This window comes from Diadema antillarum, unplaced genomic scaffold (assembly GCF_040938485.1).
Source record: "Diadema antillarum isolate AM-2024a unplaced genomic scaffold, OU_Dant_1.0 seq00001862_RagTag, whole genome shotgun sequence".
NCBI classification, from domain to species: Eukaryota; Metazoa; Echinodermata; class Echinoidea; order Diadematoida; family Diadematidae; genus Diadema; species Diadema antillarum.
Genome location: NW_027272532.1, coordinates 48,247 through 65,656, shown reverse-complemented (window position 1 = coordinate 65,656; position 17,410 = coordinate 48,247). Strand labels below are relative to the sequence as shown.

General features: G+C 37.9%; 1 protein-coding gene across 1 annotated transcript in view; it reads left to right on the top strand.

The window, feature by feature from the left end:
* The window catches only part of LOC139712822 (probable Na(+)/H(+) antiporter nhx-9), a 66,467-nt gene extending 49,602 nt beyond the window's left edge, over positions 1-16,865 (top strand). Inside the window, exons 9-12 of the mRNA XM_071624613.1 lie at positions 623-817; positions 3,803-4,016; positions 5,577-5,832; positions 13,992-16,865. Of these exons, the coding sequence (XP_071480714.1) occupies positions 623-817; positions 3,803-4,016; positions 5,577-5,832; positions 13,992-14,110 (784 nt within the window). The 3' untranslated portion in view covers positions 14,111-16,865. The remainder of the gene's footprint in view (positions 1-622; positions 818-3,802; positions 4,017-5,576; positions 5,833-13,991) is intronic.
* Positions 16,866-17,410: the final 545 nt, after the last annotated feature.

Sequence of the window (17,410 nt, the reverse complement as noted above, 5' to 3'; positions counted from 1 at the left end):
ATGGAACCTCGTTGGCTGGTTTAATCTAATGTCATTCATCGAAATTAGCTTTAACGTAATGTGGATTTTCACTTAATGACATTTTAACACTTTCTGTGCAAGCAAATGTGAACAGTATGTTACTGGTACTACATGTATAATATGGGGGGGGGGGGGTTTCTGTGCCAGTTAGCACTTAAAAGCACACAAAGGGTTAGGCGAAGTTTCAACAAAAACTGCATATCTTGTTGCAAAAAGACATAAAGTATGCTACTCTAGTACCAACTTCTAATTTGATGCAGAGCAGTCTTTGAGGAGATACTGTAAATCAGAGAAAATCATGTGCATTTTAATTTTGCGAATTTCCTGACATCCAAGATTTGTTGAATTAAACATGTGAGAGTTCTTGTCTACGCTGCGTTTGTATGCATTGAATACCAATGGCAACTGCTATGTCGTGAAAAAAGGCCATCGGCTTCAATTTGCGAAAATTTAACGCCAAAAAATTATTTTGCTCTACAGTATGTATATGTATGTCTTGAAGCTATGATCGGTAATTATGATGCCGTGACTTTGGGCACCATACATTTCCGTAACCACGGTAACCGTAACATCTTGCGGTCGTCTTTCCGCTCGTCCTCAGGTGGGAGTACCTCAACGAGAAGTACCTGGAGCGGATCCTGCTGCGCGAGCAGAAGAAGGCGCGCAACCACCAGATCCTGGACGTCTACAGCAAGCTAGCGAGCAAGGACGCCCTCGAGCTGGTCAAGGAGAACAAACTCTTCCCTACCAGCTCCAGTGCCGATCTCCTGGCACTCCCCAAGAGTTCGAGCGAGAGGTAGTTCCAGAATTCAATTACATTTTATTTCCATCAAACAAAAGAAAATACATAATTGTAATTCAAAGTATACATTTGTCTCTTATATTCAATTTAACTCTTAATGTGCCAGGCCCAAAACCCCTAACGTGCCAGAGGTTTTTACCTAATGCCAGAACGTTTCGAAACTGGACTGACAATGAAATTTAAAACCGCCATATCTCTGAAACTATTGACTGTTTTGAATTGAGTTCTATACAACATATTTTAAGAAATGTTTGTTCTTTGGTGTCATGTAGTCAGTTTGTCATAATATCTATCTGAACCTGAAATATTGCAGAAATAAATGATACATCAAAAAAATATTAGAAATTTTTGTATAGTATGGAAAAACAAGAGTTAGTCATGTTTTTCTTCAATAGAACAGTGCCTTGACTCTGTGAGAAAGTTTTAGAGCAACATCTCCTCTTTCAAATGATAACAAAATTGCCTTCTAGAATTGTATGATTCCAAAGATACTAGCAGTTTATTTTGTCTTAGCAATTTCTCTTTCTGCCTCAGTAATTCATTCCCAAATCTGAGTCCTTTAGTCCCAGATCCTGTATTTGAAACTAAAGTAATTGTCCCGGGCCCTGGAAGAGTGTCTTTTATCCACTTGAGAAGGAAGAGCCTACTAATCCTTCTTTTGTCTATTAAAAAGCGGACCATGGGTGGGGAGGGGTACTCTATTGAAATCGGCCTGTCTTTGTCCGCGCGCAATTCCTATGCTATCGTGGGGACGATTAGTGACGTTCACCAAAACAAAAGGATGAAAGACTTGACCGACAAACGAAAGCTGACCATCTTTGAGGGACAAAGTCAAAGCAGCTTCCCGCAGGACAGCATCCAAGCGGAACAATGCGACTGGAACCGCACAGACAATACACGCAGATTCAATGGCATACACACGTGTGGTTTACCAATGAGACTTTTGATCCATACACATCTCGCAGAGGGTGCGCTCGCTGCGGATTTTCCCGACGCGAAAAAAATACATCTAGCTGAAAAATCATGTATTTACTCAAAATTTTCCAATGTAAGCATGCTCATATTTTTAGTGGAAACGATGGCTATGCTAATCAGCTACCGCTACATATCATTGGCAGTTTCTTTGTGCAACACATTACGGTACCACAAGAACTTAAATGATCAATGCTTTTCTCGCTCTTGTTAGTCGCCGATCGGCGACCATGGCACGTCAGGACTAAGGTCGCCGTTCGGCGACCATGGCACATTAAGAGTTAACCCTAACTAGGCCGGGGGGGAGGCCCCCCCTCCATTGATGTTCCGCGCGATGTATCACTAATGCAAAAAGCTATCGCCGCAATGTTTCATGGCTTTTTTCTTTCGAGTCTCAGGCATCTTTTGACACCAAATTTGCGATGCCCGGGCGCCCGGTTCCGAAGTTCCGCATAAATATGTACGTGCATGTCAGACCAAAAATTGCTCAAAAACGTGAGTTCGTGTACAACTGTGCTTACAGGCAAATTTCATAAATGCATGATTATTTGGGGGTTTTATTGATTTAAATCAATTAATAAAATATTTTCTTGTTCGGAACAATGTCGCAGACAAGTTTCATCGAAAAAACAATGAAAAACGTAAAGTCGAAAAAACAAAGAAATACATAAGAAATTCAAAAAACAATAAAATACTTAGGAATTTTTTTCTGATGGCAATTTTTTTCTCTTATATTTGCTCAGGACACTAAAAAGAATATTGACACAAAAAATGTGCCCAATTTGAGCTTTATTTAGTGATTTATACCAAATTGTCTGATTTCATGTATTATTATGCATAAATTAGCATAATTTAACATACATGATTATTTTTTTTTTATTTAACTTTGTGGTACTTTAGATTACATCATAGGCAATGTGTGTGCCAACAAAAGAATATGCATATGTTATGGAACTAATTGTTTAAAATAATTGCATTAATGGAAAAGATGGACCCATGTGAAAGACAAGCTTGTAGGAATGTGGGCCACTCAATACATCGAACTTAAATAGAATAAATGTATAAACTGTATAAAACAAAAGTATTCTGGGCAAAAATTAGGTGTGGAGTAATGATGAATGAAATTCATTGGATCTTCTTGTAGGGTACTTGTAATAACTAATGTTTCTACAAAATACCAATATTGTGTAACAATTTGAAAGAACAATTTGAAGTACTTGTATAATACAAAATGTTATGTACAGATAATTATCTGATAAGAAAAACAAAGCACAAATTGTGACCAAAAAAAAGAGATATAGCAATGGAAAAGAGTGGATCCACTGAAAAGAATTTCACCCACCTACTGTAAAAGTGGAATTTCTGCTTTGTGGAAATTTGTGCATATTTCATGTGACATGAACCTAGCACAAAAGCATGAGTGTGGAAATTTCTGCTTGTTTTAGATGTAATATTATTCTATAGACCGATTCTGTGAGGCAGTTTGTGTATTATCGGCATGGGCAGCGCCATGACTGCGGTGTCCCGGCCGACCCCCCCCCCCCCCCCACCCCCCTCTCTACATTAGCACGCGCACGGAATGAAAAACTGATGCATGGTTGTTTTAGCCAATAGGCGTTTCGTACTGAGTGCACGAACGCTTTCTTAGTGCACGAACCTTTGTTACAAGTGTGCGTACTCCTGCTACACGTGCGCGGTAAACATGTTGCCCAGGGGGTGGGGGAGAGGAGGGGGGGTAGGCTGGGACACCGCAATTTGAGCTAATGGTTGCGCCCAGTGCCACAAATTGTCTGCTGCCCTCAATGAACCCGAATCGGTCTATATCATTTTGATTTCAAAGTACAGTGTAGGTTCATTGTAGGGGTAGAATGTTCGTTAGTTTTGTTCACATTTGCTAGTCCTGTATTGGACCAGTTACCTTTAGATTTCATTTCACATTTCACAAAATTTGCATTTCTTTGTTCTCTCTCTCTCATTCTCTTTCTTTGGTGTGTACAAAATATGCAGCCACTTGCTCTCAGAGAGTTCATCCCACCTGGAGGTCCCCGGTAGTGACCCGTCTCTACGGCAACGCAATGCAGGTGGCGGTGGCGACGTGGAGAGCACTGGGGGAGAGGATCCAGCCCAGGCTGGTGGGGGACTCTCGCGGCAGCGGAGGAAGTCCTCCTTCCAGATGCACCTGGATGCCTTCAAGAAGAACGCCTTTAAACCACGCCAATCGGTAAGGCTACAATCAGCTGCAACAAAGTGCCAATATTTTTATGTTTGTTTGTGTCATTTCCATCTGAGTGAAGGTTTCCTCTTAACCTGTTGAGGACGGTTTGATTTTGCTACAACACGCATTTCCCATAGACACCTGCCCGAGTATACTCGGGACTCGTCCTCAACGGGATAAATTTCTGATTTTGTTTTAGCTGTAACAGAGTGTATGATATCATCTTAACTTGGAAATGAAAGCGTTGATTTCACTTTGTCTCATTATGCATATCTTTTGATTTCATGTGCATTTATTTTGAAGGTGTTGATATGCACAGAAATAATTGATTTGATAGGACCATATATGGCCTTGGATGCATTCACAAACTGATTTACAATTTTAATCTACATTATACTCCCATGGCACGAGGCTTATATGCCCACGTTTGGTTTCCAAATGGAAGAGTTCTTTTTGAAAAGGTGCCAAATCCACTTCTCGATGGTAAGGAGAAAAATATGGATTTTTATTTGTCGTGCTTCAAAATGTTTTCATATTATGGAATATATCGAGGCTTAGATGCCCATCTGTTGGGTTTTCAAATGGTAGAGTTCTTTTTCAAAAGGTGCTTAATCCGTTTTTTGATGGTAAGGAGAGAAATATGGATTTTTATTTCTCATGCTTCAAAATGTTTTCATGTTATGGAACATATCGAGGCTTAGATGCCCATCTGTTGGTTTTCAAACAGAAGAGTTCCTTTCCAAAAGGTGCTAAATCCACTTTTGATGGTAAGGAGAAAAATGTGGATTTTTTTTTCTCCGGCTTCAAAGTGTTTTCTTGTAATGAAAACGTTCTAAATTCACTTTTGATGGCAAAGAGTAAAACCTTGATTTTTATTTCTCATGCTTCAAAGTGTTATCATGACTGCAATGGAATGAGGCTTAGATGCCTATGTGTTGGTTTTCAAATGGAAGTGTTTCTTGTCAGAAGGTACTAAATCTATGATAAGGAGAAAAACCTGGAATTTTATTTCTCATGCTTTACGAAGTGTTTTCATGAAATTGCTTCATGATTCATAGAAGTATCCTATAATGGGATAAAGAAAATTTGCCTCAGAAAAATCTGTGTCTTACTGATTTTTAAAGAATTGATATTTTGGGGGGATTTTGTGAATTTGGCACCATTTGGAATAAAGATTTTAGCACGGTGATATGCAACATATTAATGTTGTTTGAGTGACCAGCTCCTGTGTCATTTTTTGAGGGGATGATTTGTTATCTCTACACATTTTCCTACTGTTAAAGCCAAACAATGAAATATATAAAAAATATGTATATCATGATAATTTTAGGATGTGAATTTTTATTTTATTGTACAAATGTAACAAGAACTTTGTTATGTGTGTTCGTTATGATGAGAATGCACTATACATATTTGTTAAAAAGTCCAATTTGATGAAAAATTAATCTAGCACCTTTTGGAAAGGAACTCTTAAAATACAGATTTTCATCTTATACGTTTTGAGTCCACTTTCTTTCAACAATGAACCAGAGGTGATATTTTATTTGGATTTTACACCTCGTCCAGCACACGGTGCGGCAGTCACGTCACTACCTGGCCGACGAGGACATCAATGAGCCCCGGCTCCACGTGGGGCGCAGCCTCCACATCCTGGCTCGGCACAAGACGCGAAAGATACGGCGGCAGCAGCGCTCGGGGGCTGGGGAGGGGGTCAACGGCCGCCGCCACTCTGCCTCCAAGTTCATGAACATGATTCGCAACAGGAGCTCGGGCAACATGGAGGAACGCACCGCTGCCGCGGCGACCAAGGACGAGAGTAAAGGTAGGTGGAATCCCTCTTGGATCAGTGGTGTAGAGCCATGCATCATCTCTAACAACTAACTCACACTAATGGCATGCATTGAAACAAAAAATAAATTTAGATAAAAATTCCTACAAACCAAAGCTGTACACATGTATATGTTTGCATGTGATGTTAATATGCACATACACACAGACACAGACACTTAGGCCCAAATTCACAAAGATGGTTTAAATCCAAACCATGGTTTATGCAAATTTCTTCTTTGTAAACATGTTTGTCAGATTGTGTACACCAAGAGACGTCCAATAACAAACATGCTTTGATCGTGCATGTTCAAGATACGTCCATTTGTCTAAATTTAAAACCACCTTTGTGAATTCAGGCCATTATGTTTTTCAAAAAAAAAAAATCTTGATTTTTAATCCACGTAATAAGAAATAAGAAAGTACACAATCAAACATATATATATATATATATATATATATATATATATATATATATATATATATATATACACATACCTACCCGCATTTGACTGAATTCTGTTTTATCAAGAGGAATGCTGCCAACAAGAAGCACGCCAGGGAGGCAAAACAACAACAACAAAAAGTGATAGAATGTACATGAGCAGGAGAGAACAGAACTATGCTATCCAAACAACCAAAAGGCTGCTGAACAGATACCTCGAAACTCTCTCGCATTACTTGCGCACTCTCGCACTAACCACTTACGGCAGTACCCCAGGAAATGCAACTCAAGAGAAAACATAAATCTGGAAACTTCAGTAGATGGAGTAGCTGATATCATGAGAGTTGCTAATGCAATAAGACACCAGAGGCTTTGCTCAGTAGTTTAGAAACGATCATCGACAAGATTTATGGCATCTTAAATCGAGGAAGTATTGTTTGTTTTTGTTATAGCAGCTATTAAGGAATAAGACATGCACTCTGATACAGCCATTCACTGGTTATTCACAACTGAAAGCAAGGGAAATTCCTTTTTTCTAAGATATATGGGTGACAGGTGCAGTCTTTTGGGATATATTTTCCTTTATCTTATTAAAGAGACATAAATCTCTTCATTTTGCATTGAGAGCAAACAATTGTTAGAGATGCATTACAACTTAGCATTTGGCCACACTATCATGAAGTAGTAAACTTGCCGATAGGATGAGAAAAAAAAAGTTGCATTGATTAACCTTAAGCCCGCTGCACACTATACGGCTTTCGGTCGCACAACTGAGCGACTTTGGATCTGAAATAAACAAGCTTGTTTACTCTGAGGATACTGTCATTTATTTCAGATCCAAAGTCTGTCAGTCATGTGAATGAAAGTCGCATAGTGTGCGGTGGCCTTTAAGCAACCTGACAAATTTTCCCCAACCCAAATATTTCCCTGGAATATGTGTATTTGCTATAATGTAATCACGACAGCGGAGAGTTGTGACATCGCTATTCAGTCGCTATTCATTGTCTGCGGTATCCATGTGTATGCACATGGTATATATTGGGTTTGCACAATATGCACACAGAAACATGTGAAGAGTTCAGTTTCAAAAGGTACTACATCCATAATTTCACGTTCTGAGAAAAACATGATTTTCTGATTATCATATTTAGCAAGTTCAGACTGGAATGATATTTCCCCCTATTATACTGCTATATGATACAACACTCTAAAACCACTCTCTAAGAAAATCCAGGTCCATATGTTCATTTTTGATGGATTAATCATTTTTATATTTTTGTGGATGTAGTGCCTTTTGAAACCGAAAGTGGATGTAGTACCTTTTGAAACCAAAATTTCACATACCAGTTGTATATTCAGTTTTTATGTCATGTCATGTTTCGCAGATTTATTTTTACTAGCAATGGTGTTGATGGGGATGGAATAATTATGAGGTCATACCTAGGTATTGACAATGCCCTGCCCTATTTAGCAGCAAGAATAACAGACCAATGTGCACAGCTAATGACCCACTTCTCCCTTGCTGACCAATATTTTGAATGAATGATTGTCATTGGTCATAAGCATTCTAAAATGGATGTAGTACCTTTTGAAACCGAACCGATTTGTAAATGTAATTTTTAAACACTTTCTGGTTGGAAATGCAGCTTTTTGTTAGTATAGGTGTAAAGAGATCCTAAAAATGAGTCATGCATCAAGACCAAAAAGTGAATTTTGATGAAAAATGGATGTAGTACTTTTGCAACTGAGCTCTTCATATACATTGTATGTGTGCATGATGTGTGTAAGTGTGCACACACATACATACCTCCTTGTCTTCCTTTATTTGAGTGTGAGCTTGTGTGGGCAAACACCATAACTTCACATATATATCCCAATTCCCAGATTGAATTATTTTTTTTTAATGACCTTCCTACCCTGGTATTCTATGGCCTGCTATTCAAATACAATCTGCGAGAATCTTCAGCTAATTGAAGGAGGTAGACTTAACCAGAAGAAGAAGAAGAAATGTGTTTTTATTTTTCTAGTACCTATGTGATGCCACTGCACCAGGAAATGTCAGAACATGTTTACCATTGTTGTTTTGTTTTCGTTTTTTTCTCACAAATGTCTCACTTACACCTGCAAGGGAGAAATGCATCAAGTGCAATGACACTCTGTGTTTAAGGTGACTTTGATTGAAACAGTAAAATCAGACATATAAAATGATAAAATCTTTATTAAAATTGGGCATAAACTGAGAAATTTGAGGATTTTCACATAGCAATGAAATGGGAGGTGACCATGTATGTGACCACCCAGCTCAAGACCCTAGGTAAAGAATACTGAATGAATGGATGGATGAATGAATGAATGAATGAATGAATGAATGAATGAATGAATGAATGAATGAATGAATGAATGAATGAATGATTACATAAATAAATATATAAATGAGACCCACAAAAGTAGGCCAAAATGAATTTTCATCTTCTACAGATTTTAAAAGAGTATTAAGTTCTGAGCTGAAAAATGATATGTAACTTGTTGAAACTGGACCATTCTAACCCATTCGAAAAGTGATGATATGAGAGAGTTAGGAGTTGCAGTTTCATAGAAAAGGGAGAAAGAGGATTTGAGAATTAGCGTCACTGAGGCATGCTGTACATAAGTATTATTATTATTATTATTATTATTATTATTATTATTATTATTATTATTATTATTATTATTATTATTATTATTATCATTATTATTATTATCATCATTATTACTATTATTATTATTATTATTATTACTAATATTATTATTATTATTATTATTATTATCATCATCATTATTATTATTATCATTATTATTACTATTATTATTATTTATTCAGCATTTGCAAAACAATACAAGTGATAACAGAGAAACAAAATAAACAAACAAAACACAAGAAAACAAAGTGTCAGGCTTTCCCTGTTGAGCTTCCCTAAGGAGCTGGGTTGGAAAAAAGCAATCAAAATCACTATGACCCAGTATCAATGAAAACCCATTGAAAGCAGTGTCTGTCCAAAAGAATATGGTCCAGAAAAACTTGTAATATCTAGATTTAGGTTTTGTTTTTGAGCCGCTAACTTTTGACAGTAAGTGGAGAAAAGATAACTTTCCAAGGTGAGACAAACTTAAATGTTTTGGGTCGGTCAAATAGAATGATATATTTTGTTCCATTGCAGAGAATCCTAATCTACAACTTTTTTGTGGGTTTTGAGCTGGGTTGTCACATACGTAAATTGCAGGCAGTAATTGAATGAGGTCATCATAAATTCCCAGCTTTCCGATGAGATTGTTCATGAAAGCAATGTGAAGAATCTTTTTTTTTTGGGGGGGGGGGGGGGGAGTCAGTGAGAGCCCATTTTGCCTTAAAGTCATCACTTCGGGTTATTACTTGACAGTGATCATTTGATTCAAGAACACAACCAACTTTTGTCAATTTCGCTTTAAAATATAAGCACAATTTCTGTCAATGGGAGACTTGTGAAGTGCTGAATATCAATTCCTCTTATGGATAACATACCATCAATGTCATTTGCTATCAATATTACTGCATTACTACCTTCATCATGGGGTGGCATCACACTGTAGGATTCCTTGTTTTACCAAATGTCAAAGTATGATTTATGATCTGTTTTTTTGTTCTTGTTTTTTGTGGGTTTTTTTTTTGTTGTTGTTGACATCACCCTCGAAAACAAATATAACATCATGGAGCTTGACCTGCAGGTGATCTTTGCCAATAACCATGCTTTCTTATGTTTGTTTATGCATCATTTCTTTGGCATATATGACTTTGCAAATATCAAATTGGCCTCATCAACTAACAATAACCATTAGCATTAAAGATTTTAATTGAAAGGCATGGTTTTGTTTTTCATAGTGCGCAGTTTTTAATGCAAGGAAGTGGGGACATTGAACATTGCATGCTGCATTTTACATTTATTTTTTTTGCCTTCCATTTTTTCCTTCCCATTTCTTTGCTTCTATGACTTTAAATAAACAAACAATGCATATGGCTTTGGTGCTCGCTCTGTCCATGGACCACTGCACCCTCACGCATTCCCATTCAATGTTCACGGGGCGGCAGCACTGATTGAGCCAGCGCGGAAGAGCGTGACAGGCCCTGTCCCCACCATCCGCATCACTCAGCAGCCCGATGAAGGGGATGAGGAGGAGGGGATTAGCTTCACTGTGGGTAAAGCCAACAACACCGGTGGCAGTAAGTCGTAGAGGAGAACGTTGTGTCGTATGTGATGCAGCAGAAGGGGATGGCGATTTTGTAACATATCTTGTCCTGTCTGCTCCTTAGTACTGAGGGAATGATGGGGGGGGGGGGGGGGGGGTTGGATGAGGGAAAAAGTTGTATAGGTTCCCTATATGAAGAGCTCCCCTGGTTTCGTTCTTTTAATGATTTCACTGCACCATCTTTATTTGAGAAAACAAACCCTTCTCAATAGTTGTAGTCAGTTCAGCCATCACACACGTAAATTGATCGGTACGTTTCTTCATTTGTGCATCTAAGCAGCTTGAAATTTCTTTGTGGTTTCTGGGTAAATGTTAGACTCCATATGCACAAGTTTAATATCCCATGTCTTCCTTTCAGTGTTAGAGTAGATTTGTTCTTTCTGTTGACAGGAAAGCACTATCAAAGCCTAAAGTGCCTATCAAAACTAATCACTTATTTTGGAAATTAAGAACATTTGTAGCATGTCAATAGAATGTCAGAACTGCAGTTTGAACACAACTTTAAAATCAAGGTGTGGAATATGTCTAAGCTAACTTAAATTGGGAATGACAGATATTAATCTGATAAGGAGGGGTGAATAGACCAGTTAGATAATGTAGTTACAGTTAAACAGCTAATTTTCCCCCCATGAGTAAATGATGATGACCTGTTAAATTGATCAATGCTGTAGATTGCAATTCAATGTATGGAGACCAGTTTGTTTGCATGAGTTGATGTTGTTAAGCAAGCATCATGCAAACTGTTTTAGCCTGAAAAAGAAAAAGCAACCAAAGAAATCTTTTATTAGATTGCATTTTTTTTTTCAATGAACTGTTTTAATATATGGAGGCTGTGAAACTCTAGCTTGACCAAATGATGTGGATAGATAACCTGTAGGAGTGCATGACCTTCAAATGCATGTGGCCTCTTAGCTCCTATACATATGCCTGCACATTGCATGACACTGTATTTTGTGAAATGATTTAGTTTTCTGCCATTTTATTCCACGATAGGAGGCACACTAATCCGCACATCCGCAGAGCAGAATGAGATTGCAACCCACTCACAGAAACATTCTACTACTGCAATTAATCGCTATCCAAAAGTGATTGTTGTAGTTGTTGTTATTGTTGTTGTTGATTTTTTTTTTTCATTTCACAATTATTATTTGGGGCATTGCATTAGATCTCTGTTATCATCAATAGATTTAGAAGTTTTCTTACTCGGGCCTTGCACTATTATGTTTTATGCACACACATGCACATTGGCCTGGGTTTTTCTCATTTCCTGATGGGTACCTTGTCCTTTGCAGGCATACAAATGTGCATATTTATCTATTTATCTGGAAGATTATCTTTACTTCTCTGTTCCATTATGTATTTTCAATTTGTGTCATCATATGATATTCTGCCTGTCTACCAATTTGCGTAGCTTTTAATTTTGCAAGTAGCGATAGAAGATACAGTGTAATAGATGGCTACGTTAGCATAGATGCTTGATTATTGCAGTGAATGTGAAAATATGTGGCTTTTTTTCTCTTAGATGTACAGCTGTACTCATTTTCTGGTGTCACATGTTCTATACATATGGTAGTGCAAATGTAGTTGACTGCTTGGATTACATTAAACTTTCTCAACATATATTTCCCTTCATTATCTTTCCCTTCATCTTGTGTGTGTGTGTGTGTGTGTGTGTGTGTGTGTGTGTGTGTGTGGTAGAAGCAAGGGTCAGATTTATGAGATGCTGCAGTTGAAGAGCAGTTCATCTCTTTTCTTGATTCATTCTGTGTTTGATTGGACAAAGAAAAATATTTCCATTCATGTCGAGGTAAAGAGGGTTTACCACTTTTCCTGCAAGTTTGGTACAAAGAATCTCCAACTTCCAATATCTCTCTGTCCTTTTCTTTCCTTCTTTTCTCACCATCTTTGCTCTGTAAACATTCAGGAGCTATACAGTAGATATTTCCTGTTTTTCTTGAGCACAGCTTCCGAGTGCATGAAGTCAGTTCTGTATTGAAACATGTTCTCTTAACTCTCGCTGTGCCGGGGACTTTGGACAATGCGTACAGCGCTGTGAGGTTTTTTGTGCAAATCGGCACCCAAAACACGCAAAGGGTTAAACGAGACCTCCGGATGATTTTCAGATTTTTACATTTCAACAACGATAAATTACTTTTACTGAGTACAGAGTTTCAGAATTTATAGGGATTGGGGTGAGGAATATGAATGTTTTCAAAATTGACAACAAATGGCAATGAAGAAGGATGGCATGGCAGCCTCATACCACATAAGAATGCATGAGTTAGGGCTCAAGGAAGCAGAGCAAAAGAAGGAGGCATGCTTAGATTCTACACAGGTGAACTAGTTAAGCAAGCGGTATTGTGATGGAATTACACTGCTACATTTCTGAGATATGTGAGGCTCCTATGTCATCTTGACTGTTCAGTGTAATTATACCACCGCCAAACGAAGTTTGAAGGGGGTATATAGGAATCAGCGGACGGTCGGTCGGGCGGTCGGGCGGTCGGGCGGGCGGTCGGTCCGTTGCAAATCTTGCGTCGCGAACTACTTCCTCAGTTTTCAACCGATTCCCATAAAACTTGGCACAGATGTGTGCGTTGGGTTGTAGATGTGCAAGACATATTTTTTGACAGTACCCAAAAGTACGTTGCCATGGTAACGGCATATTATGGGCAAAAATGGGTACAAATCTTGCGTCGTGAACTCCTCCCACAGTTTTTGATCAATTTTTATGAAATTGGGTACAGATGTTCATCTGAATATGTTAATGTGCAAGACACATATTTCCGCAGTGGCAAAAAGTGCGTTGCCATGGTAACGGCATGTTATTGGTAAAATATAGGGCAAAATGCTTCATGGCAAAACTGCTTCATCAGTGTTCTTCCAGTTCTCATGGAATTCATATTGAATGTTTGTCTTAGGATATAGGTCAGCATGACACATTTCTTGACAGTGACAAAAAGTATGTTGCCATGGTAACAGCTCACATATTATGAGCCAAAATGATGGAAAATTTTGTGTTGCAAACTACTTCCTCAGTTTTTGCCCAATTTCCATGAAACTTGGTACAGATGTGTGCCTTTGGTTGTAGATGTGCAAGACGCATTTTTCGACAGTACCCGAAAGTACGTTGCCATGGTAACGGCATATTAATGGCAGAAGATCAAGGAAAGATCTTGCGGATTTAATCCTCAGTTTTTTGACCAAAGCTTATGAAATGTTGTTTGGCGGGGGTATAACCAGTCGCTGTAGCGACATTTCTAGTTTGTGTAAGATTTTTCAGAGTATTGGTTTTTCTGCTCAAAGACCACAATAAATTCCACAAATCTATACATGGAGCTGTCGATTTATCTACTACATGATGTGAAATTATGGAAATTGTCTGGCATGCCCCTTTAATTGGAAGGCTCGATGCTTACACACTCATACTGTCTTGTCTGCACCAACAGAAGCCACGGCCGAGGTCAACGGGGAGCCGTCAGTGGGCGTGGCCGACACTGCACCAGACCAGGTCAAGTTCTCGGTGGAGGATGAGCAGTCCAAGCAGGAGAGGGAGACTGAGTTTTAGGACGGACCCGACAAGCATTCTGTCCTGCTTTACATCTATGTAATCTAGGGGCACCGTACTAAACAAAACGTGACGTCCCTTCAGCCCGCCTCACTCTGTACGATTTCTTTGCGATGCGATGTCGAATGGCAGCAGATAAAGCATATATGATGTACAGTTTGAGGAGGATCGCGATACAGCAGCCAGCGATTTTCTTTAAAGCATTCTGCAACGGAGAACAACGGTGCTCGATATCACTCAGAGTTGCGTTGAAATGCATCGCTTGTCAAAATCGCACAGTGTCAACTTAGGTTCATTAATGGAGTAGTTATTTCCTGTGTACTTTGTAACTATGTAAGTGTGATATAATGATATGCATCCAAGGTTGCCTGTGTGCTTCATTGTATTTGATACATCTATGCACACATGTATTTTCTAACATGTATCCCCTGGCTGTATATCATGTGTCTGTACAGTCTTCATTGTTCTAATGGCAGAGTACTTTCAATATTATCCTTCCTGTAAGTGATGTTAAGTGTATGCTTTGAGCCAAGAACAAAGAAGGCATTTGAAACACAGCTGCAGTTGTTAAAGGTAAATGATAGGTTTTGTTTGCCTGCAGAAAATGTTGATTGGTTTTTTCTCTAAAATGGACACATATTTGTATGACTGTGACAACACAATTTGAATTGGGTAACAAGGAAATGCGAAATGTCATCCATGAAGGTATGCCAGAAATATTGGAATCTCAATAAGCATACTCGATTACGGTTGCTACGTAATGTTTTAAGATAGCTTACAAATTGGGCCAAAGCAGTATCCATCAATCTTTCACATGAGAGAAGTGAATCACATGCAGTTCTTGGAAAACACTACTACTGGGGCACAATGAATGATCTTGTAATTTTCTACATGTACCTACCCACTAACGAATGGGAAGGGCACTTGAGGAATAAAAGTTGTGTACTATGATGACAATTATTTCACACTTTCAATCTCAGAATGACTTATTACTCTTCTGGCAAACCGTGTTAGCTGGACAAGTTCCTTGGTAGACCCTTCGATAAATTGCAAACCAATCTGCAATGGTGGAGGATGAATTTTGAACCCCTTCTGAGAACTGTGTTTTACCTTTAATTCTGTGCCTGAGAAGAAGGGAGATATTAACCCTTTTTGTGCCAGGGACTTTGGACTGTGTGTACAGCACTATGGGGTTTTCTCTGCCAATCAGCTTCAAAACGCACAAAGTATTGACAGGTATTACAAGGTCAATGTACAGTAATCTTTAATACACATTGTTGTTCATTTATGCCATCAGTGGTATCATAGACTACAAAGAAAAAAATAGTTTATTTTTCTGATTTCATTTGATATTTCCTGCATCTGCAATGATCCCAGCTTTGCATCTTATCAAGAGTATCAACTTCAATACTTTCAAAGAAATATAGATATAACAAATGAATTGTATTTGTCGGAAATAATCAATCCTTGTGAATCGTAGAGTGCTCAAACGAGGTCCATCAATCACTTTAATAGAGAAATTGTCCCCCCAAATAGTGGGAATGTTTGAACTCAAAAAGAAAGTTACAGCAGCGTGTTGCTTCCCCTGTGTGTCAATCAAATTCGAATGGACTCTCAAGACATTCAGCCCCTCAAAAAGGAGGAACAAATATATTATTATTCCATGTTAGGTGAAATTCCTCATATCTTTCGTGTACAGACAAAAACAAGACATTGCACTCTCTTCAAGTATTGCTTCTTATTATCATGATTTCTTCTATTTTGATGATTATGATGTTTTGTTAAACTAGGAGGATAATGCTTGTCCATTTTACTTGTTTGTATTTCCAAAGAACTGGGAGCTTGGAACATATCTAGCACACACTTAAGGTCCAACCTTTCTGCTTTTACTCTTTTTGATTTTGTAAGTCTTGTCATCAGTCCGTTATGACTCAAGCTTGTGATGTCAGTTATTTCTGAAAATTTGTAGGTAAATATTTTGTCTTGATGAAAAACAGGAATCGATGACACATCAGGCAGCAAATATAAATTTTCTTATTTTCAAGCCCAAGCAACATGCACCATTGATCGTAATTTGTCAGCACACTGTGAAAAAGAACAAAAACAAAAATAACAATTTATCAGAGCAAAGATGTTTCGTGATTGCATGTTACAATAAGTGCCAAAAGAGGATATTATGCCTCGTTATATGTTTTCTTTGTCTTTCTAGTCACTTTTTACCAAAGAATCAAGTGAAATATAAATCACATGGATTTGTGATATCTTATTATGGTATAACCATGAAATAAACAAAACTGGACATCGTCATAAATGTAGGATGCCTTAAATATTGCAACAACAACAAAAATATGCAAATTAAGAACATCAATATCTTACTAATCTCTGCCGAAAGCCAAAATTAGTGTCAAGATATACTTCCATGTTGCCCAAGGCTATTAATAAACCAAATATAGAAAATAACTATCAAGTCTAAAAAAGGGGCCACTGCTATTTAATACTCAAGTTTTGTTTCGTGAATACAATGCTCATCAAATGAGATGGAAATACATGTACTGTCAATTACTGCATGCAAACTGTAGAGGCCATGGCTTTCAGAAAAATACCACAGGTAGATATTGTGATAGCTTGATCTAGCCAATAGGTGTGGGGGTGAGTTTTGTGCCTTATTTTTTTATTTGTTTTCCTGTCCACTCTTATTTTTAAGGGATAATGTATGTGTCTTTACCCTATCTGCAGTCAACATATGAAAACAGACAGACTCATGTAGGTTGCGTCAAAAATGTATCTATTGCTGTCCCTGGTACATTGCTTTCTATCCTTTATGTGAATGTTCAAATCGTTTTGACTAATGCTACACCTTTTTGATATCAAGTGTAAGGGTTACATAGATTACATTGATTTGGTTTACTTGTCTTAATGTGAACGTGCAGATAAGAAATTCCAGGACCCTATTTTTGTGAGATGAGTGCTGTTGCAGAGTACTTCATTTCCTCGCAACATTCACAACATTTTTTCGTACCCTTTCAGAGACCAAAAAGACACTTGTTCTGCAGCAGCACTAGACAGTTAACATCTTGGAGTAAGATCTTGTTTAATGTTTCTTCACTCTACAATATATGTAAACCTAAATGACGTTTTCATTGTATTTGTAAAGTATATGATTCAAATTATGTATTTGTATTTTTTTTTTCATAAAACTTCATTCTCTTTCTGAGAATTTTATGTATAATGAAACAGCATTTTCTCTCATCTACAAGGAGGTTATGCATAGAATCATGAGAGGAAAGTTTGCATGTTGGA